Genomic DNA, 25,063 nt, shown 5'->3' on the forward strand with positions numbered 1-25,063 from the left:
GAAGAAAGGGTGGGAGGGGGAGAAAAAGAAAATGCTGGTTTGCTGGTAAGGAATTGGGGTCAGCTTTTTCCCACAAAGACTTGTTGAGAAGGCAACACACACACAACCCCATGCCCCAGCACACACTGATGTCTACAGCTGGTTCTCATTCAGTGCCGTCAAAGAAAAGCAACATCCTGTCTCTGATGCGAAACAGCGATAAAAGTAGGCGTCAGATGGCACGGCGCTCGCATAGCCAGATTATTCGCTTACATGTAAACCTCCTTTGTAAGGAAGACAGAATTTATTCCTGAACTTTGAGATGTTGCGCGACTACAACATAAATGCAACCATCTGTGTATTTAGTGATCGATAAACTTGCAGCTTGTGGAGTAAATGGAGTATAAATAGTGAGCAGTGCTTGAGGAGAGTTTAGTCTGAGTCTGAGCAGACAGAAGCAGCTGTGTTATGATGACATGCACGACTCAAAACAGATCAGACAGCGGGCCACTTCTGCAGCTCGTAGCCTCCATACTCAGAGATCAGATTTAAAACGGGCTGTTTTATCAACATGCACAAATAATGCGAGCTTAATCGGAGATGCAACAACGTTTTACATCAACAAGGCAAATCACACAAGGCTTATTTTCCCAGTTTTTAGACTCAATAGTCACCATTCAGACCTTCCCCCTTGCCCCACACAGATAGTTTTGCCTTTCAAAGTGAACTGTCCAAAGTAAGAAAACAAATCTGCTTTTTCTTTTGTTAAATTTACATTTGGTTTAATAGCTACAACCTCCTCTCGGTTGTAACCCTATACACTAATGAATGTGCACAGTGGTGCTCATATCAACTAATGAATACATTAAAGATCGAGCATGATTCACGAATCATTAAACATTAACCATTGAAACACACAAATATCCTTTGTAATTAGTTGGCAGTTCATCACGGGGTATATTCAGCAAATGTTTCATCTTCTGTGTCTTTTATGTTTTTTGCCTCAGTAGGGCTGAGCTCACCTCATGCAGGGAGTAAATGAAAGCTAAATGATCTCCGCGCTCCTACATGAAAGATGTCATTAAAAATTTTTGGAGAGACAAGACACAAAGATGCCTCGTTCAGACTTGGCAGAGTGAAGCAACAGATGCCATTACGGCCATAGCAGTGGAGGGAATCGCTGTACGAATGTGCAGAGCGGCTGAGGCTTAGTATCTAATGATGGAGATGAAAACACCCAGGAGTGCGCTGAAGAATCCAGTTAAGAGTGATTCAACATGTTGCTCCTTGTCCTGGTCTCAATATGACTCCACTTTGTGTCTGCCTAGTTAATCCCCTTCAAGTCAAAAACAGTTGGCAGATTTCTGGGTATGTGCTCATCTTCAGGGAGTATTACTCCGTCTGTGTCTCTGATATGACTCCAAAATTGCTGTTTGAAGAGGCTAGTGAGTAAACAATAAGAGGAAGTGACACTACTCAAAAAAAAAAAACATTGATTTTCTGTTTGCTTTAGGATTAGTAAAGATGCCAGCTTTCTTACAAAACCAAATGAGCAAAACAGCCTTGCCATTGATTGATTAATTGATTTCTGATTGCAGTTGTCCACATAGAAAACATAATAAAGATAATTAAGCCATTAATTAAAGCCTACTCAGGGTTCCAAGACTTTCTTCCCTTGATTAAGATTTACCTTGTAGAATCATCTTCTAACTAATCGCGCTCCTTCAGAAATGACTTTGCACTTCTTCAATTACATTGCCACTGCAATTTTAGCTTAGTTCACTTAGCTGTGCTAAATCCCCATAAGCCAACCCAAACAGGAATTTGGGACTATCTCTTATGTGTTGGGAAATTGTGCACTGAAATACCAGATTTTACATGCTGGAATTTATTCAGGTACTTACATTCCCATGTTCTCTCCATGTTATTACAGACTATACTGATAAAACCATCTCACACATTTAGATATGAGTTGTGTTTCTTGTGACCAACAGCTATTTTTTAATGGCTAAGAAACCATAAACTGGCATAATTAGACCTGTTATTACCAGCAAAGCAGTTGAAATAAATAAGCATAATATCTTGCCAGACCAATCACAACACTGAGGTGAAAATAGGAAAATGAGACCCAACCCAGCGCCATTTATCGGTGATGTTACGTCCCTAAGAAGGAGTAACACCTAAAGAAGTAAGGTTACAACCTCAGATGAAAACACAGAAAGATAAATCCAGAGTTGGGCACATTTATTCACTCTTCACAGACAGCTTCGCAGTCACAGATTCAACACCAGACAGCCATTTGAGTCAGGGAGAGCCGAGGCCAACATAGCAAACAAAACACCCCTGCCTACAAAACTACAGGACAACTTACCTACCCACCAACAAAACAGAGTACAAACCTACATCTAACCTGCCCTACAGTAACATAAACAAGAAAAAAGGACGCCATATGACAAAACAAAATGGCAGCTCTCCCCTACAAGGCCAATCTGGAAAAATGCTCAGGGTTATACCAAACAACAATAACCAACAGACAACCCACAATGTCACTAAGCTGATGCACAATACAGACGTGGTGTAAATGGCAAGAAGCCAAAAGGCCCAGACGCACAGATCCTGAGGTTTTTCAAAAGCCACTCCCAGACCTGATTGGCTGGAGGAGGCTGCCACACATCAGCACAATATGGAAAAAACCTGGGAAGGGAGTATAATGCACAAATGGTTACAACACATTCCTGTGACAGTGCTAAATATGCTGAATTTGACCCTTTCCCCAATGCCTATTAAGGCTACTCAAGTCAGTCAGTTACATACATGTTCACGTTTCGTGTTAAATTGCCAAACAAACCTGTGTAAAGTAAATTCCTGACTAAACGTGTGTTTTAAATGATATTCCATTTTTTCCTTTAGTAGCATGATTGTCACAGCAAAACAAAACCAGTTGTCTATAGCTAGCTGTTCATTAGACAGCTAATAGTTCAATGTGGAAGTAAGAAACCATCACAAAGAAAATCCTGGTTAAGGAGAAAATGTATACATTTCTCTATCAGCTGGGTTTGATTCTTTTGTCCACCTATGTTTCTTTTCATCCATCTTCCTTCAGTTGATCAAGCTGAACACTTCCTTGCTCATTCTTAAATGTTGCATCATCGTATTTGAACTGCTGATCCAATAATTCAGGCAGGCACTTTTTTCTGTCATTGTTTTTTTTTGCAATCAACCCATTTCTTGTGTGAATATGTACTTTTGTCTCTTTCAGCTTTGTTTCACTTCGGGGGAATTTATGATCTGAATATTGTTGGCTATGATCCTCAATACTCCTCTCCCCCTACAGGAATGGCATTCATTTATCCTGCATTCAGAAACAGGATATAAAGTCCTGCTAATGTAGATATTTAAGGTTTTTTTTTTAGTGCTTCTGGGACTTACTCTATAACCAGGCAATGTCTTCTATAAAAAAGCTGATGTGACTGTAAAACAACAACTGATTAAGTTAGAATACAAATAGTTTTGGTGATTTCTTCCAAAAGCTAATGCCATTTGTTCTCCCTAGGGAAAGCCTTTGAGATTACCTATATACGACTCAAATTCTACACCAGTCGGCCGGAGAGCTTCGCCATTTACAAGCGTACAGAAGAGGACGGGCCCTGGTTACCTTACCAATATTACAGCGCCTCATGTAGGAAGACCTATGGGAAGGATGCTAAAGGTTATATCCGACCAGGAGATGATGAAAGGACAGCTTTATGCACGGACGAGTTCAGTGACATCTCTCCCCTCACTGGAGGAAATGTGGCTTTTTCCACCCTGGAAGGTCGACCCAGTGCATATAACTTTGACCAAAGCCTGGTGTTACAGGTGAGCATGCATTTTTGTTATGTGCTATGCAATGTAGCAATACACATTCTTCTTTTTCTTTCTTTTTTTTTATAACTTTTACAAGTTAATGAGAAGTAATTTCCCCCACTTAATCATGCAGTGTCAGAAGCTGAACAAAGACCATTTATCCAAATACATCCGAGATGAGATGTGGTTTATGGTGATTAGCAATGAAAAGTATTCAAGTGCTTGCATCTCTTTAATGTATTACATTTGAAAACCTTGCAGACAATCTGTAATGGGTAATAGATGTTGCTGCTGCTGACCTTTAAAAAGAAAAGAACTGAATACATTTGCATTTGAGGATGTGACCACCTTCATCCGGGGCTGCTCTTGTAGCATACTTTGATAATAGCACTATATGACTCCCTGTAAAAGTTTCTAACTGCATGCAATGCTTCTGGGCATCACATCAAGCTCTGACTTTAACATTAAAAAAATCCTCCACTGCCAGACATTTTAGACAAATAAACATCCCACAGCCATCTATATGCATGCCTTTAGGCCTTTTTCAGAGCAGTCAAAGTGAATCTAATGTTATGTTTAGCTCTGATTAACATTGATGAAGCCTTGAGAGGGCTGTGCTGAATTAATGGCAGCCTCTTGAGGGTGGGTTTTGGAGAGATGGGTACAGTAAAGTGTGGCTAAAAGTGACTAAATAAAGCACTTAATGCACTCCGTTCTGTTTGATGAGGGTGTAAGTACGCATTCATCTGTACATGCATGTGAAGTGCATCGCTACATAAATTGAAAAACTTTAAGAGACTTCTCATTATTAATTACTGAAAATGCCATGAGGAGACATTATTGAATGCAACATGATTAGCAAGTCTTAAGTTTTCTTGCAGTAATTTACAACAAATATTTGTTTTCATAAAAAAATAAATTATATGAGCAATGAATTATTTTAACAAATTCAGTCTATATTAAGTATATATTAAGGATAAACAGAGTGTCTAAGCCATACCTAAAAAAAAGTAAAATAACAAAAAAAAATGTTAGATAGCAGTTATTACCCTAATATAGACCAAGCAGATAAAAATAAGTAACAAATTAGCATGTAACTAGCAGTTCTACAAAAAAAAAAAAACCTTTGTAAATCTAAATATGCACATTTTCCTGCAGTTTGTAGACAATACAAAGTAAAAATAGTAGCAGAAATCAAAGTTCCAGCAGGCTAAAGAGAAGTGTTCATGGACTGTGAATGTTTACAGGAAATTTAAACTTGGGGTTTGGTCCAGTTGTGTATTTTATTAAGGAAGCCTTCTAACTGAATGAAATGACCCAGAAATTTCTAAGTAGCAGTTATAAGAGCAGTTCGAAATCTATCAAATAGAAAGGAAAATTGCTCTGATATTTCCTTTATTACTTTAGCACTGGATGCATCAGACTACATCAGAGAAAGAGAAAGGAGTTTATCCACCTACAAACTGTGTAGAAACTGTTGTTGTAGATGATTCTCAGGAAAGCAAGATGAGAATGAGCATTTTGCCACGTTTTATCTTGTGCCCTTTCTACAAGAAATTTGGTGAATGTCAAAATCTATATAATTCCATTATTTAAATGGAAGTTTGGTGGTGATGAAGTGTCTCGAGATGATAACCAAGAAGAGTTTAAAGACATTTTGCTTTCTCAGATTAGCATTTCCACATTAGAGAAGATATCGTCCCTTAAGAAACAACAAAATGTACATTTCTGTCTTCATGACGTGGTTTAGACCAACTTCTGAGAACAGGTATTTTGTCCTGTGCTTATACGTATTATGCAGTTTCAAGCCTAACAAAATATGCCGATGCAGAATCAGTTAATGAATGATTTCCACAAGAATGTCTATAAATACATAATTATATATCATTTATGTTTTTTACTTTGGGTTTAGACCAAGTTTTTCTTTAAACCTGCACTGACAAGGCTGATGGAGAATGAGCTGCATTTACTCTGAATGTGATTAATTTTGACATATTTTAGTTTGGAAGTATAAAAAACGAAAACATAACTTTAAATGTGTGTACAGCCAACGTTTTCAGGATAAAATGTTGTTCAGCTAAGAAGGGAAAGGAAAATAAAGCAGCAGGCACTTGCTGAGCAGTAAACTTCCAGCAGACAGGATGAAAACTGAAGGGTTTAATGCAAATAAAGTTGCTTCAATTCGTCATTCGTCAGTCAAGGAAAAAGGTCTGCTTGCTAAAATGCTATAATCCTGCTTGACAACGCAACTAAAACATGAAGGTGAAGGAAGAGGTGCGATTCTTTCGCTCGGATTGTTTTCTGCTCACAAAATGCATCTTGAATGGCAGGCTAATTCCACCGCAGTGTTGGGATAAGCACAGCGAAGGCACAGTTGAGCATTTTAAGCATCTGCGAGTATCGTCCTGTTTGTAGGATCTTCAAACTGAACTAAAAGTTCTTGCAACTTGGCTCCACAAAGACGTTCTGGCCAGACTAACATGATCTGAAGTCCTCTTCGACAAAAAGGAGCACTCAATCTGTTTGCAGCGCTGCTAGACTATCCCGTCTTCCCCGATTACACACACAAAAAGAAAAACAGCAATAATGATCACATTAATGTTCACATAAACTGATATTATAAAATATTGTTATAGGCCAATATCCAAATTCCAGATTTCAGAATCAAATCAGCACCTTAAGAAAGCGCCTGGATGCATTTCTAAAGGATGTTACACTTATCACATTTCCATCGATCAGGAAACAGCAATACGACAGTAAAGCAGCTCACAGACAGAAGATGCAGCAAAATAAATGACCCCCAGCTTGACTAAAATGAGAACCTTTTTAGTCCTCTACCTCTGTCAAAACCTGACTCAGGGGATGTGGACAACATGTCAGCCTTCCACTGGCCGTTTTGCTTCTCTCCCCAGTTCCTTACAATAGGCGGCTATTTCCGTTCCTCTTCCACACAGGAACAATGATTCTCCCATGCAGTGAACATCATCATCAACACTGATTTAGGTTAAATACAAAATAAAAAGGTTGCATCAGGCAACATCCAAACCTCTGCATGTGCAAAGTCCTCATCAAAACATGTATGAAGATGATGATTTCCTTTTTTAGACTATTCGTGAAGCTTGTTGTGAAATCTGCCTTTTAAAGCTATAGTACCTGTGTGGAGAAAGCTGTCCTCCTCCACATCTTTAAATAAGAAGGGTAAGAGGGGATATCTGGAGGATGTGCAATGAAACCTCCTTATGTAGTAAAAGAAACCCTCTTCCAAAACCTGAGGAAAGGGAGTTTTGTGATATTCGGTCACTATACCATCTTTATGATGATTATAAATTAATTTAAAGATGATTTAGCTTTAGCATGACTCAATCGTGTGAAATATGTCAAAGCTTCATATTATATGAACTGGATTTTACCAGTAGGTTGCTTTAAATTTAAAGGAGCTTATGTGAAGGCTACAAAAAGGTAATTGAAGTGTATAATTTCAAAATGCGACGGGACATTAAGCAACTAAATTCTTTTTCAGAACGACACACAGGTAGACTTCCCTTCCTAAACTCCCAAAACACACATTTTTTTTCCAATAGTCAGATGTTGTCTCCTTGTAAAATCTCTTCTAATCAACAGCAGGACTTTGAATGGATGAAGCCTCACCAGCCTTCTAGTTTACATGAAAAAAAAAAAAAGCTTTTCTTCAGTGATCCCAGTTTAAACTTAGAAATAATATGAGGGGTACACAGCAGGGGTAAAGTCACATCAGCTCTCCGCGTGGAGCAGCAGGATTAGCGGGACGATTTCCACTCATCTCTGCAATGTGAGATTCCCCTGCATCTACAGCAAGTGGAAATAGGAATTAAATGCACTATTGGATTAGCATTAGTGCTGTTACGGGTTTGCCACATTGTGTGACAGGCTCCTGTCAGGAAGGCAACAAACAGCCGCATGAAAGAGGAAGGAGTGGATTTGCCTTCCGAGAAACGACTCCTTCTGTCCTGCTGGGGCAACAATGAAAGGAGAGTGAATGAAAAATAAATATGTCTGTGGCTTAGCAAGAGCCTCTTAACCCACAGTCTGAAAAGACATCTCGGGATGTTTCAACAAGCACAAGAGTCTTCCTTCTCCACCCCATTATTCCCAGCCTCATCTCTTTTTTTTTTTCCCCCCTTCTCTACTCCGTGTGGATTACTTTGCTTCACCTCTCGCGCTGGTGCTTCTACAATTTTTTGCATGAGAGCACTTCTAAAAGTCTTACAAGAAAACATAGCTGCAGCCTGGCAGCCTGGTTTTCTAGGTAAGAGATTATTAAATTGTCCTTTTCTGATTAATCCCTTCATACTAGCCATCTACCACTGTGCTATTTCGGCCTCGATCTATTTGTTACATAAGCCTGGACTGTGGCAGCCTGGGACAATAGCGAGCTGGAGACCATGTTTGTGGGACAGAGGACTGAGTCTGCTCTTCTAAAGTTTTGCGAAGTGAGCATCATGTTTTCGGCTGAGAAGAAGTATCCTTCATGCATTAACACACACACACATAGAAATACCTTTTTCTTGCTATGAAAGGATTATGTTGGATTAAGGAATTAATGAAAAGGAGAAATGGAAAAGCTGGTAGTGTGAGAATCAACAGCAGTGCTATGGGAGGAAAGGGCAGTGTGGTCAGGGTGGCAGACCTTCGCTTTAATCTTTAATGAATGAATTCATATTGTAAGTGAAGTGGGATTTTTGGGGGGAGTTTAGGTGAGGAAACCCAAACCTCATAAGTCTGATTTGCCCAGAAGCTTTAATCTAAAATTTTTTACCTGTTAATACTCAATTACAGGAAGCATGTTTGATTGTACTGCTGTTAAATAATTCATTGAAAGCTACGTAAATCCCCTGTGTCCATATCACTGAGTTAATCTCATTATGCTCTGTGAGCTGGAAGTCTTAAAAAATACAGTGGAAGGCATTTTTAGAATTTGCATCATGAACACTGAAATGTACGGATGGTCTCATTAAGAAATTTTAGATGCTATCACCCTGTTTAGGAAGGGATTTAGAAATCCTTCCTGTTGTGTGATTATGCAATTTCTGATAGACAATGAACGGCAGAAATGTTTAGGTGGGAGGCAAGTGCCAAATGAACATCCATCTGTGTCTTGCAAATGACTTTCAAATGTTATAAAGCCATATTTTATGCCCAACAAAACAAAAACAACATCTCACATGTGGAATATGAGACATTTTCTTTTGTGGAAAATATTAGTTTCATTTGAATTTGATGGCAGCAGCACAAAAGAGTTCTCCTTATGGAACAGTGATATGTTTATTAGCATGTAGCATTCCTTCTTTTGATAACTGTATGTAATCAGCTGAGAAGTAAGGAGACCAGGTGTTGGAGTTTTAGGTAGGACTGATGTAACACTGTTGCCTGATGTAGGTTTCTGGCTACTCAACAGTCCTGACCTGTGCTGATCTTATTTTTTTGTTTGTTTATTTCTTGATGCACTTAATATTTTCTATGGTGAAAAGCCTGGACCGCAGGCGGGCCAGTTCTGAAACTCCAAGCCGTTGCAATGGATTCAGTATGTGCTTCAGCGTTGTCCATCCATCCATCTATTTACCGCCACTCATCTGGAGCGGGGTCACAGGGGCAGTGGTCTATGAAATCAAGCCCAGACTTCCTTTTCCCTTGCCCCTTTTTTAAGCTCATCCACAGGGATCCTGAGGTATTGCTTGTCCAGTCGAGAGATAGATCCTCCAGTGTGTCATGGGTCTTCCCTGACGTCTCCTCCTGGTGGGACAAGCCAGGGACAGCTAACCAGGGAGGCATTTAGGGATCATCTTAGCCAAACTTGAATGACTTCATCTGGCTCCTCTTGATGTGGAGATGGTGTGGTTCTACGTTTAGCTCTTATGAGATGATGGAGCCATCTCTAAAGGAGAGCCAAACAACCCCGTGCTAGGAAACACTTTGACAGCTTGTATTCAAGATACTGTTCTTTCGGTCAGCACCCACAACTCGTGATGGTACATGATGGAGTGAATTATAGTTGAACCAGTAAATCAATAACCTTGCCTTTTGGCTTAAATTCTTCTTCACTGCAACAGATTGGTGCAGTCTTCATCACTGCAGACAGCACACCGATCAGGGCCTTCCCTAAGAGAGACGTCAACTGGACGGACGCATTTATGACTTAAAAATCTTCTTGTACTTTTCTTGTACTTTGCTTTTGTATTTGTGCAAGCTGCCTCATGCCAAAAGGAACTAATGCAGCCCCGTATCATTGATGACCACCAAGCCGGGTGGTCCCTGTCCTCTTTAGTCCGCTGAACTAAAGGGAAACCATATTCTGCCGTACATCAGCATCCATATTTTCAAAAAGAATTTCCAGGTTTTGTTCATTTTTATCTGACCACAGAACGTTTTTTCACTTTGACTTTTTTTTTTTAAATGCGCTTTGACCCAGAGAAAACAGCAATGTTTCTAGATTGTGTTCACACATGCCTTCTTCTATCCATGACTGAGTTTTAAGCTGCATTTGTGCATTGCACAGTCAACTGTGCTCACAGACTGATTTCTGGAAGTGTTCCTGAGCCCATGCTGGGATTTCCAGTCAGGAATCATGCCTGTTCTTAATGCTGTGCCACCTGAGGGCCTGAAAATCATGGACATCAAGTTTTCACCTTCAGGCTTGTCCCACATGCACAGATATTCCTCCTGAGTTTCAGATGTTTATTGACGATATAACACATGGTGAGATTTTCATAGTATTTACTAATTCACATTGAAGGACATATTTTAGATTTTTTTTAGATACAGTTTGTTGCAGATTCATGAACCTTTTCCCATCTTTGCATCTGTCTGAAAGGTTCCTTTTATGCCCACTCAAAAGAAAGGAACATTTTGACATGTGACATAACTTGAACTTTAAAAATGGAAGAAATTTACAATGTTTGAACATGAGACATAAGTGACAGTTTTATGGTGCAACTTTAGGAGAAAATGTTGACATAAGATACTTTGTATGACAGAAAGTGCAAAATTTTACCATTTTAGAAACCTTTTTGTGTATCTACAATAATTTGCCACCACAGATGGAATTGAATCACAATAAGAGTAATAATGGAGGAGAAGAGGGGTTATAATCTTAAACTTAAATGTAACTTAAATGTATCTTTAAAAAATGGATGGATGGAAAGGGTGTTGCAAACAAATGCCCCCATATGAACAAAGGGCTTCAGACCTATACAGTGTATACTGCAGATACAGACAGAACACCTCATGATACTCAGACCATACATAATTCAAAAATCTAAACTTGTTTGTACACGTGTTGCAGATTATTTTCCCTGAGAAGTTTTTTTTTTTTTTTTCCCCAAGTGATCAAAATCAAATTCTATTTGACATCAGACTGCAACTTTCATAAAAAGAAATGTGAAAGTTGATTCTGAAAAAATGGACATTTTTAGAATCAACAGATTTTCATTTGTTATACAACAAACAAATCTTTTTTCCCCTTGCTCCTTTACTGTGGCCAGTGGTTTTAAAATCAGCATCATTATCATTAGGATTATTATAAATAAAGATATGCATTTGCTGTTGTTTGAATATACATAATAGTAACTGAAGGTTTTTTTTTTTGTTTTTTTTTTTAAATAGACAAGTATATCTTACATGATACTACTATTGAAAACAGCGTGAAAACCTTTTAAAAGCTTGGATTTCTCTTCATTGAACCTTTCTTGCTTGTTTGTTTGTTTGTTTAAATGAGGCGATGCCATGAATGGACATATGGCCTTTGGCGGGTGGTTGATCAGTATTGAGGCCTTAGTCACATGAAAACATGACTACTAATGGCGTAGCTGGCTGTACTTCAGTATGCTTTGGAACACATCCAACCTCTGATTATAAGGCTGTGGGGGATCAATACCAGCTAAGAATACATGGATTGGGTGACAAATCTCTCAACAGACTTGCCAAACACTCTCTCTCCTTCACCCCCCCACCCACGTTTTTTTTTTTTTTTAAGCGACAAGGTGAGAAAACCTGTAATTGACTGTGATCTTTTTTCCTATTAGAATTTAAGACAGATCAATCCCACCATTTCTTTCATTAATTATCTCATTCCTTCCCTATTTTAAGGGGTGACAGGACAGACAAAAGCACATCAGCCACACCTCTGATGCAAAACCAGAGCTGGTAGAAAACAGAATTTTCTATTCCACACTGTGACTTATGAAAATAAAAATGACGTATATACTTCTATACTGGTGATATACTGGTGTCTGCATGCCTAACTAGTAATACAGGGATGGACAGTTGAAAATATCCTTCACACAACAGCTCTCTTCATCAAATGTAAGATGAAGGACCCAATAAAAAGGATGAAAAGAGCAAAATATGTAGAAGTACATGAAGCATAACCCTATTCAGCATTTAGATAGTTTCACCAGTATTAACTTTTCTGTACTTTTTACCTGCATTCTTTTACTTTTTCTAAAAAGTTTGTTAAGCAAACCTCACTTAAATTCTTGCGCTGTGGTATTATCTGTCTAACAACAGTCTGAGTTTGACAAAGCATGCAAAATCAGTTAGTTAAGACTTTCACCGAAACATTCCACTCTTAAATTAACCACATAGCGGCAGCAAACCATGTTAGGGCCAACTATACTGTGTTTGGAGATATAGTTGACTTTCTTAAAACAATATAATCACTGTCATCTTATTTCAAGATTTTTGTCACGCTGATTCAGCTCAAATGCTGCTTAAATATTTTCTTTGTGTAATTTGGACTGTTTAAAGACTTGTGATGATGAGTTTTCAGAGCAACAGAGGAGTTGTTTATCACGAAGACCAACTGATGAAGCTGTCCAAAACCAAATATACACATAAAATAACACGAGAAACTCCACAGACGTCCAAGAGGAAGCAAAGAGGATGCATCAATGCAGGAAGGCAGAAAGAAAAATGGTGAAAATTCAAGCAATGTCTTCCAAACGTTCAGATTGATAATGTGAGATTGCTAGCTGACAAAACGGATGTGCTTCAACAAGACATGGCCGCATGAACAAGTCCTGGACTCCAATGTGTCTCTACTCTGCTTTAAGAACAGACAATAAGAAAGTGTGCAGAAAGTTAAATGCTCTTTAATCACCGTTGGTGCTATCATGGACATGAAACTGTAAAGCAGAAGATCTGCATAATTCCAGGCTTTCAGGTTGGCAGACAACTGCTCTTCCTCCTGAGCTACAGCCGCCCACCTCAAAGCCATGAGAGGATTCCCCAACAAACCCCAGACCACCAGTTATTAAAATTGTTGAGGACGACACAAAAAGCAGAAGAACATGAGGGATGTGTGGTCAGGAATGGAAACGAGGATCATACTGACCAAAGTCCAGACAGAGTTAATCAGCGAAACCGGAACAAGGCAGAAGGTGCAGATAGTTTCAGCCCCAACGTTCCGAAAACCTACACAAAAATAACTATATTGGATTATTCAACACCTTTTCAACACCACCCACAATGCTGTACTGTGGAAAACATCCCGTTACGATCTGAGGTAAAAATCCCAACCATCTGAATTAAAAGAACATTTCTTTTCAAACTGCACACCTCAAACTCCCAATACAACTCCGAGTTCTGTCATTTGCAGACTCTGATGACTGCAGTAGTGGGGTGTGTCGGTGATGGAGGAGAAGCTGAGTACAGAGAACTGGTCAGTCAGTTTCTAAGATTGTGGGGAAAAAGTCACCACATTGTGTATACAAACAAAACAAAAGCTGGTTGTTGACTTCAGAAAGAACAAGACTAAACAAAACACTGTTTGCATCATCAGAGAGGAAGTTTAGGAATCCAAGTAGGTGACGAAGCAGTCTAGTCACTGACAGCCACCCTGTACGGAGACAGAGTACACAAACACACATACTCGCCTGACTACCCTAACAGGGACAGACACCCTCCGTAATAGTCCGGAATAATATCAAAGCAGTAACACTCACAGCAGTTCCATCTGACTCACATATCAATATATTAAGGGTGTGAGCTTAATATTATTGGTTAGAATTTAGTTGACAAAAGTATAGTGTTCACAGAAGCGCCTACAAGAAGGATGAGAGCTGTGACATGTCTTCACAAAGATGATGCAGACTTCTATGAGTCTGTTTTGGAAAGTGTTATCTTTGCAGCCATCTCATGGGGCATCGGCATCAGAGCCGGAGACTTCTACTTATCAAGAAGGGAATAACTCTAGAGCTGCCAGAGATGGTTGTCCAAAGAGGAATGCTGCACACAGGCTGCTGAACAAAGTAAACAATTCCTCACATCTTCTAACACAGTAAATCATGTTCAAGAAGAGACTTTGTCAAGTTCAATGTGAGACAGAAAGTTACTGAAGATCATTCCTGCCAATATTTTTCTTTTATTGCAATTTCCCTCTGAGGTTAAAAAAGTATTCATAACCTTTGTTTTATTGCGGCTTCATCGGCTCCAACCAAGGAATTGTCCTGTGTTTTCTGGGTTATGGCCAAATACTTGCAGAACTAATGACTAAATATCTGCCGTACACTTTGTTTAATGAGAATGAATAAATCTCTGTTTAAAGGCTAAACTGCAACTGCTTTGCAGGCCTTGGTGTAAAACAAACCACTTCTGTCCCATCCATTAGAGTATTTGGTTGAATACATTCTTAACAGGTGATTCTGGTGAAATGAGACATTTTTTTTTCATGGGAAATTATTGCTGCATTTTGTATTTTACCCTGTATTGCCCAAAAAGTATGTCCAAAATCATCCAAATCCTGCCATATTTAGATTACCTTTCTTTTCCCCAACAATTTACAATTTTCTTTGACTGCTCCTGGTGATTGTAATTCACCTCCATAAGGAGACTAGATGGTGGTTCGTTTGCTTCTATTTTCCACTGATTGTAACTAGTAATTTTTTACTTACCAGATTGTCCCAGATAGGCACATGGCTTTGTAGTTAAAGACAAGACACTTCATATGAAATGCAAATATTCACCCTTTGAGACCTGTGCCTACTTTATTATAATACTAGTAATACTAGTAATAATAATACTAGTAATAATAATAATAATAATAATAATAATAATAATAATAATAATAATAATAATAATAATAATAACAACAACAACAACAACAACAACAACAACAACAACAACAACAACAACAATAATAATAATAATAATAATAATAATAATAATAATAATTAATAATAATAGCACATTTTATTTAAACGCATCTTAGAGGTCACTCAAGGACATTGTACTATAAAAACAGGCATTAAAACAACAACAAAAAAAGCAAAAATGTTCTAATTTAAAAGATACCGGTGAGCAATGGCAGCAAGTAGCGCCAGCATCCACTCATCTGGAAGTCCAGGATCCAGGACTTTATAAACTTCTGCTCAAAAATCATATACCCTTAATGAAATTAGTGAACCTCTGCTGTCTTTAGAGTTACTGGGGAAGAATAAATGAAAATGGTGTTTAGTACAAATTAAGTCTAAATCTCATGAAATGTAAATTTTAAACCTGCAAGAGTCAATTCTAGTAATGGGAAGAAGAGCAGCTTAGGCAATGCTTTGGCTGCGTTTGGCACAGCTTGGCTAGCTGTTCTCAATACCCCCAATTGGGGACCTTATGTTTTAAAAGGTTAAGAAGTATTTAATTTATTTGAGTTTTTAAGACCTGCATGAATGCTTTCTACTTGTCGTTTTAGTAAGATGACCTTTTCTGAAGCTGCACAGAGATGAAGAGCTGGTCAAAGATCTGTGGTTACAAGACTTTGATTGAACTCTTTGCGTCCTCATCGAGAAAACCCTAAAGTGCTGTTGTACAAAGGGAATAGAAGTTGGGGGGAAAAAAATGTAATCTCATGATTGCAATTTGTGATTAGCCTTCATGAAAACATATCAATCACAAAAGCCCCAGTTTCTAATTTTGTGAATGCTGTTGCTCAGACGGAGTGGGGATTTTCTTAATGTGAATGTAATCACAGCAAATATAACCGGCTTTGTGAATAATTGCTTGGTGTTATATTGGATTTCTGTTGACATTTCCAGCCAGTGTTGTTTAGTAATACCCAAAATGAACAAGTCCTTCCATTTGTCCCCCTTATTAATGCTTTATTTCTCTTAATGACGGACCATAAAAACCTTTTAATTAAGAGTAATTTTCTATAAAAGGCATGTATTGCATCAGATTTGCAGGGTGGCAAAATGCCTGCCTTAGATATGTTTTCCCAAATGCTTTGCTGATTACGATAGACAGTACTTTTCTCTTGCCATGAATAATAACAGGGCCGTTTTGTCCAGGGGTTAAAAACCACTCTTTATTTACTGACTGTCAACACAACATGAAAGAATCCTTGTTCCTCTCTGTGCCATGTCAGTGTGCCATTTCCTCTGTATATGGCTCACGCAGTGCTATACATATTTCATGAAGCTAAAGCTTAAAACAGGAATTGCATTCTACCTGTTTTATTAGCATTTTAATCCCATTGCAGATTTGCAACTCCTGCCATAGTTAAGGGAGGATGTAGTTGCAATATAGAGACTTAACATGCTTCATATGCTGCTTTTCAACCATATCTTGTTGCCATTTTGAGAGGTTAAAGCCTTTAATAACTGAAATTCCCTTAAAGCAGATGGAAGAATGAATATGTTATATCAGTAATCTAAAATGTTATAATATTAGAAATTTTATGTGAAATGAAAAATGCTCACCTTCTAACATGGCATTAAGTTGTTTTCTCTAAAATATTGGCTCACTTCAAAAGGGAGCTCTGTTGTCAGGTTTGTAAAGCTAGTTTTTTTCACTAATCATGGAAAGATGAAAGCTGCTTTATGAATTTGTTCAATCATCCATTAAAATAGTTTGTCTGTTGCTGCTGCCACCAGTCCATCCTTTCCCTCACACCCCCCTTCCCTCCCCTCTCACTCTGGAAAGCTCTGTGGTAAATTGGAGTTCCAGCATAGAATGACAATGAGACGAAGGAGGGAAAAAAAATACATATTGAGGGCACAGTGAACTTAAGCAATTAAATTAAAAGTTATTAACTTTGGAATGAGGGACACTGCTCTCTTTCCTGTCACTGCCTGCAGCCCTTAGAGTTCAAGGTAACATACCGCAACAGGAGGGAAAGATGTAGGAAAAAAAATGGAGAGAAAGACAAAGGAGATGAGATATTTTAGAGGTTATGAACCCAAAGATGTCTTCTGCAGAAGGTGTGTGGCATTGCCAAAAACCCTTGCAGTGTATGGCCTGATTTATATCTATTTGTATAAACCTGCTCCTGTGATCATTAGACAGTTTGCCTTAAGCAAAGAACTGGTTGACTGCGGCTCTTGATGCCTAGTCCTATGTCAGCATCATTGTAGCATTGTGAGTCCAAATTCCAAGGGAGTAAGAATCAAAGTTAATTAAGCTTTTGCTGTGGTTTGCACAAATAATAAGAAGTGGGCTGACTACTAATTAACCCGAAAAAACTGCTTCCTTTCAATGCAGTAAGTGATATTTGGTAATATTATACAATTAGCACTGTTATCCCAAGCATAACTAATAACTCTTCTGTATGATAATCGGCCCACACTTAATGATAAATGAAGCATAGTATTGCTCCTATTGTGTGCTAGAATGAAGAATATTATTTAATATATCAATGCTTATGTTGGGCAGGAGGTCTAAGTCAAAGGCAATTAAATACCAGTATGTAGAAAGGCTTCTCATTAGCAATTACGTGAATCTCATGTATTCCAGGATTAATGATCACCAGTTTTGAGTCACTCATTTACTTAATAGTGTTGCAAGTAATCAGGTCACATGCTTCAGAATTTTTTTTTTTAAATATAAAGTTTTAATGACATGCAAATTGGAAATAAAAATAAACTGTCCCAGTGATGAAAGTATAAAATGCATATAAATAAGTATACATAAATAAATAAACATATTTTGTCCTGTCAAAGGTTCAGTTTTTACCAACTAAAATGCAGGTTTTGCAGGCACAGTCTGATTAGGAGATAGTCTACTGCAGATATCTCCAATGCAGGTCCCCAAGGACCGGTGTCCTGCAGATTTTCCAAGCGCCACCGCTGCAACACACCTGATTCAAATCAATGTGTGTTCAGCAGATGTATGCAGAGCTTATCTGAGTCTCTGAGTCTGGTGTGTTCCAGCAGGGACACTAGGAAATCCTGCAGGACACTAGGCCTTGAAGACCAGCATTGAGGATCCCTGTCCTCCTGGACATTTCTCGTGACATCATCCCAGTATTGCCTTTTTGCTTTTGCTGGTAAATAAACAAGAGCTTTTTATATTTTAAAGACAAGCACTCCAAAATCTTATATAACTGTTTTGCCTCATGTAAAGCTACATTTAGATTGTAGATAAAAGAAAATGGTGAAACAATTCAGTTCATTCATCCCTTCATTTTCTTAACCGCTTAGTCCAATTAGAGGTGGAAGCTGGCGGGGAAGCTGGAGCCTATCCCAGCAATCACAGGGAGAGAGGCAGGGTGCACCCAGGTTGGTAGTCCACGGCAGATAAAACAATGTTAAAGCTGAAAATTAAACTCCCTGGTAAGTTCGACTCCTCTTTGAACAAGACATCAACTTCCTCATTTTAAGGATAAATTTATACACAGTAGAGATCCATTGAAAACTAAATTGCCAACTAAGCTGTTTCTTATAGTAGAAGTGATCTAACACACTATAAATCAGGCCAGTTTTCCCTGAATAATTGCCACAGTAAACAGTATTGTGTTTCCAAGGTTTTTCTACCTTTATAGCCACCTCTCACATCATAAAGTGATGCTTTGCATGAAAAATAGGAAAGGTTGTAAGTTGCACCAAATTGCAACTTTTTTTTTTTTTCTTAACACAAGTATTGATTTTGTTGCTTAAAACAAAATCAGTGAGAGAACAACTCATTTTAGAACAGAACAGAATAACCCAATAAGCCTGCTGTGGATATGGTGAAACAATTCTAATAAAAGATGTCTAAGACGACGTTTAGCTACAGTAATACCTGGTTCCATGTTTCACAGGCTCTCTCATAAGCATTGGCCAAAAACAAGGCCATATCCAGGCAGTGAGACATAAAATGAAGAATGAGCATCTGTTTCCCCAGTGCACTAGGATCATAGGTGTCATCCAAATCCCATTAGCCAGTGGAGCCATGTCAAGCAAGGGCAAAGTCGATATGTTACTGCTGGAACAATACCTGACTGCATTCAACTCTGCAGCACTGCCTTTACAGTTAACATTAACTAGCTGCTCTGTAGCTCTCAATGGACTGCAAAAACAGCAGAATTGCATTCTATGTAGAAGATAGATACACATGAAAGATATAAGACTAATGGAAAGAAATAAAGTTAAACGCTGAGAAGTTTTTTTTTTTGTTTTTGTGGACCGCTACAGCAAAACGAGCAGAAATGCAAAGCAGTCAGCATGTTGTTGAAACCAGGTGATTCATCTGAAGTCTTCTTAAAACTACCAGTTAAACGGCGAGTTTAAAAGCTGTACCACCACCCACTGACTACCGGCTTCAGTCTTAATAGTCTTCCTAATATAAATTACTTGCAAAGCTAACCACAGCTGGCACTGAATTCCAGTAGTAATTACGACCCCATTCGCACAAGGGTTAAACTAATCAGGAGCACATGTGTACCAAATTCACACCAGATGCTTTAAATTAGATTAGGTCCTGTCAAAGCCCCACAGGTATGTCTCTAACAGCTACAGGCACAAACGTTGCATGTGGTCTGATAACATAAAAAAAAAAAAAAAAAAAAAAAAAAAGTCTTGCTTTCAGACCAAAGCCTGCAAAAAGCAGCTCTTTAAAACAGCCCTTGTTTCCAACACTTTTTCTTGGGTGCTGCATACACTATTTTAAGCTGAGAAGGATCAGAGTAGGTACCGAGGAAAGGGTCTCAGAGGGCCCAGAAGTGTCATCTTTGTTTCATTCCTTGCTGTACTAATTAAGCCATTTTCTTCAGTTGCTGAACAAAAAGTAAAACCACTGCTTTACATGGAAACAATTAGAAGGCCGGTGAGTAAAAATGTGCTCATGGTGCTTTTCACGTAACTGAGATGGGGATATCTTCTGTATCGACAAAGAGCACAAGCAAAGGTTTCTATGCTATCCTTTTTCTACAAATGGGGAAATGACAGACTGATGCACAAGGTAAGATGCTTTTATGTATAATCCTGCAAAAGCAGTGATGGGAAACCAGAACTAGCAAAAGGTTTGCAAAGAGGTTTTACAAGGCAGAGGTCATCTGCTAGTGAATTTTTATCAACCATTATTACAATAGTTTTTATGCAGGAAAATGCCAGTTTTTAGTCAATTAGCCCATTCCACCCCCATCCCCTCCCCTCCCTCCCCTTAAACACCATCAGACAACTGTTGACTTAATTAGGAAGCAGCTGTAGAGAGGAGCAGATATATTCAGTCCAATGGTGGCAAATGCTATGAATAACTATCATCTTTATAATTGCCCCATTAAAAAGTGGCAAGCCATTTAAAGTGTAAGCCACTAAAACAAGCAAGTTAAAACTGTGTATTGGTGGGTTTATTATCAAACTTACCGGTCTATTGTACCGCTACCTCCAGGTGAGTAACCACCACAGCGTGAAGAGATGGCATCACTGTATCCTACAGCTTGTGTTTCTGAAAAAACAAGATGAACAGTTTACTTCTTTTCACTGGTACCATCACAGTGAGACACAGAAAAAAATGTCCTGCTGTCTAGACTTTTATTTTTGCGCAGCAGTTTAATTCTTGTGCTCCTATGCTAAATCCACCACAGGGTGTGTGTGTGTGTGTGTGTGTGTGTAAATTCTTCAGAAAAGCACATAAACGATGGTACTGTGCCATCAAATGAGTCTGAAACATGGAAGTTTGAGGTCTGTAAGTTACATAATCTTTAATATGCATGTGTTTTAAAGCTTTCTGTTCTGTTGTTAACATATCTAATATCTATAATTGGAAAAATTCCATCAGTTTTGACAAATTATGAAACTGGAAATCCAATTGTAACTGAACTTATACCAACAGTAAATACAGGGAATCATCACAGTTCATCGAGATTTCCCTAAAAATCTATTTTTTGTCAACATGCTGGTCAAAATGAGGACTCTCCCTACAGACCTTAAAAATCTGGATACATTTTGTTTTTTGGAGCCATCTTTGCCATTAAATAATAACATTGTTGTCAATCATAATTTATAAAGAGAATAATATTTTGACAAGGTATTATCTGATGTCCTTCAGCAACACAAAGATCCACTGTTGTGTCTGTGAGATGCACCAATGAATGAATGAATTTATCGCACGGTTTTAGTCTGAGGCCCATCCGCTCCAATCTCCTGGCCTCCCACTGGCGCACTTCAAAGACATCTCTGGAGAGTTGCTTCAAAACATACAGTATTAGAGGCTTTTTCAGGACTGCCACAGAGTCCCAAACTAGCAAAGCAACAGAAAGTTTCTCTCTAGTTATTTGTTTTAAAGTTAGCTCTGTTCTTGGGTATGGGATGTCATTTGTTCTCCATATCTTCCACCCTGCTATTGTACTTTCTGTTTGCTTCCCTTTCTGTTTGTTTTCCCCTTTCACTTTTTGTCCGCTGTTGCTTCATCCTGTCTTTACCTTTGCAAGTTGGCTTACACCGAAGAGCTTAAATCATATCAGGTTTGGGAGCTTTTCCAACTGTTCTTTATACCAAAGCGGCGCTGCAATGTGTTCTCAGAGAAAAAGATTTTCTTTTTTCTTTTCCTCATAATTCAGCATTTGTCTTCATTAATTCCTCTTGTTTTTGCAGCCCTCTCACTCCAACATCAATTCAATTTCTGTTGCTATTCTCATTATTTTTTCATTACATCTGTTGCCCCCCCCCCCCCCCCCCCCCCTGCAGTTTCACCATCATCCTTGTTTCTTGACCTCGTCTCTGTTCCAGTTTAATCTTTTTGTTTTATTTTTTCTTTTAACCTTACATATCCCTGCCAGCTAAAGTATCTCAGCTAAAGTTTATTTTGCATCCGTGCCCATCTTATTCCTAACTTGTGTTTCCAGATAAATGCAGCTGCCAGCGCACAGTCCCTCTGGTTGTTTCCCATTCCTCTTCAGTCGTTAGCATCTTCTTTTGTTTGTGGTTTTGAGCTTCGATTCATCTTTTGTCTTACGTTGTGCTTCTCTTTTTCCTTTCCGTCTTTCCGTTCGCAGGAATGGGTGACAGCGACAGACCTGCTCATCACTCTGAACAGGCTGAACACTTTTGGGGACGAATTTTTCAAGGATGCAAAAGTGTTGCGGTCATACTTCTATGCTATCTCGGATTTCTCTGTGGGTGGCAGGTAAGGATCAGTTTTCTAAATATTTAACACTTGTCCATGTTTCCAGACAAAATATTTAGTGCTCGAGCTCTTGCAAAGGGCTCTGTAGCTCTGCAGTGATGTCAAGTCAAAAAGCTAGCCAAGTGTTTGCCTTTTTCCACAGATTGCAATGGTTGCTACATAAAGTCAAGTTGCTAATTATGACACATTTGTTTTTCAGGTTTAATTTTTATGAGGTTTGCCTAACAGGTGGACAGAGCAGGTTCGCAAGGCAGGATAAACAGTCAGCACCTTATCCAGTCTGTTTACCATCAATCAAGTTTCTATCTGATGAAAGTAAACTACAATAGCTCCCCCCATCCTCCCACTTCTTTTGGTTTGTTACTCACAGTAATGAGAGAGGACATGGCACCATGGACCATGCTGTACCGAGGTGCTGCAGATAGAAGTGGACGATTAAGTAGTTTAGATGAAGCCTTCAGAGAGAGTATAAACTTGATCTGACACCTGTCATAAACACTTAGGATCACTGCAGCGGCATGACAAATTACCCACCAATGTCACAACACCTGAGGGACAGACCCGCACCGCAACATCTTAGCCTTATATCAGGGCATTCTGCGCAAGTGCACGTGCCTTTCCACTGCACTGCTTCACGACAAGTCTGCTTGTTTGATGCTGTGAAAAGATTCGTCATGATTTTTTTTTTTTTTTTTTAAAGGATGTCAATACAGCTACAACCACTGCAAGAGTGGTTGTGTTGGCCTGAGGGTTGAGGGAACAAGTTTGCGACTGGAAGGTCATCAGCTCAGTCTTGGACCAGAGAGTTAAAAGTGTTTCCCACACCCTGACTCTTAACCTCAATTGTTGCAGGGAGCAGCTCATTAGCTGGCAAGTCAGATTATGGTTACACAAGGTTGCTTCAGGGTGTAATTCTTTATTAGAAAGAATGTAATCAGAGAAAAGAGGTAACTTCAGTGCAGCGATTTCAATAAATAAAGCATACAAATGAGAAGGAATTGTGGAAATGAGTCGTTTCTTCATCCTGACAATGTGAGGACACATTTGCATGTAGAATCTACACGATCTTCATGTTGTCCAGATTAAGTCTCTCTAAACATGTAGAATGAAGTCCCATGCATGGATTGAAGGTGATTTTTGAGTTGTCATCTCCGTGACAACAGAAATACCTGGGTCCGAGCCTCAGGCAAGCATGTTGGACAGCTGACTGAATCTGACAGAGCTTGCCACTCAGCGACAAGTCTCGGTCCCATATCACAGCCACTTGACAAAATCTAGCTACGCTGCCAGGAAATAATACACAGAGGAAGCCAGAGCTGCTACCAGGCTTCAGAGGAAATGATTTGCTTTCCACATGTGAAGGGAGCGGAAATTAGCACATACTGATCTGTAAAATCTGACTCAGTAAAGCTGGCGTATTTCAAAAGTACTGACCGTTTGTTCTGAAAGTTATGGAAAAAAAAAACAAACATACTGAAGGTATTAATTATCCAAAAATATTTCATTTGAGTATTCTGGTAATTTTTACCAAGGTGTCACAGTAGCTTTACAATGTTCTTAGACCTAATTAATGATATGTGGAGATCAGCTGATGGAAATTCAGATGCCTCAGAAATACTCAAGAAATTTTGTCTTAACAATCTGCAGAGATTGGCTGCTCTGCTTGTATCTCTAAGCATGCAAACACAGAGGACTACGAGACAGCAAAGTGTTTTCAGGTTGTCCTCTCCTCACTTTGATGTTAAGAAATGGTAATAAAAAAATTTTTTTAAAAAGCGGTGGGATAAAACCAGGGGAGTTTTCAGAGGCAACTTCTCATAGATTTACAAGATAGGCAGTTTAAACCCCTCGTTTGACTGCAGTAGACTCTGAGGAAGATTATCTGACTTATAGCAGAACTGTTCTATTGCACAGCCAGACAGAAGGGATTTTAAGGGGAAAATTCTGTCTGTCCCCACAAGAAATATACATCACAAATTCATGATCTGCAGGTTTTATGTTCCACTGTGCTCTCAAAGTGTCTAGTCTCTCATTATTTTTTGAGTTCTGTTCTCCTTAGCTTCTCCCCCTGTGTATTCTGTTTGCTTTACTTCCTGTTTCTTGCTTTCAGTCATTAATTGTCACACCTGTTTGTTGTTTTGCATTCAGCTGCTCATTGCCAGTTCGTTAGCTGTGTCCCAGTTCAAGATCTGCGCACTTCCAAGTGTGCAGATAGGCTATGGAGTGTCCTACGAAGTCTGCACATTTCCAAACCACTCACCGTTTAGTGAAATGAGACAGCTGACCTAGTGTATGAGAATTACCCATAGTTCTCCCATCCCTCGTTGCCTAGCAACTGCAGACACTATGTTTAGTGTTCCCATTCTTCCACAAATCACACGAAAGTATATTTTCAAAACATCTAGTCAACAAACATGCACTTCAAAGTACACATCCCCTGAATTGGGACACAGCTATTATTTGTGTCTGTAAGTCGTCAGTTGTGTCTTTTATTATATTAAAATCTTCACTACCTTCATCTTCCTCCAGGTTTCGTCAGGCATGCGTTTGGGTCCCACCTCCATGTTTTCGGTAGATTGACGCGTGATAGAAATAACCATCCAAACCAGCAGTATCCAACTCTGGTCCCCTAGAGCAGCAGTCCTGTAAGCGTTGGGAGTCTCCCTGCTGCGACACACCTGACACACATTAATATTAATTAGAAGATATGTGCAGAGCTTGACATCCAACTCTGTGCTTATTAGCCATTGAGCTGAGTCAGATGTGTTGCAGGGGGTAAACTCGAAACACTTGCAGGACTATGGCTTTCGAGGACCGGAGTTCCCCCCCACCCCTTATCTAAGACACAGGTGTCAAAATCTGTGAAGAGTGAACTTGATGACTGAAGAGGATG

The 25,063-nt window shown here is 39.0% G+C and overlaps 1 protein-coding gene across 1 annotated transcript in view; it reads left to right on the plus strand.

The window, feature by feature from the left end:
- lamc3 (laminin, gamma 3) overlaps nt 1-25,063 on the plus strand; it is a gene marked incomplete at both ends in the record, with an annotated part of 136,163 nt that overhangs the window by 3,447 nt on the left and 107,653 nt on the right. Inside the window, 2 exons of the mRNA XM_079257021.1 lie at nt 3,533-3,837; nt 22,040-22,170. Of these exons, the coding sequence (XP_079113147.1) occupies nt 3,533-3,837; nt 22,040-22,170 (436 nt within the window). The remainder of the gene's footprint in view (nt 1-3,532; nt 3,838-22,039; nt 22,171-25,063) is intronic.

This window comes from Telmatherina bonti (genome assembly GCF_933228915.1).
Source record: "Telmatherina bonti genome assembly, chromosome: 17".
NCBI lineage: Eukaryota > Metazoa > Chordata > Actinopteri > Atheriniformes > Telmatherinidae > Telmatherina > Telmatherina bonti.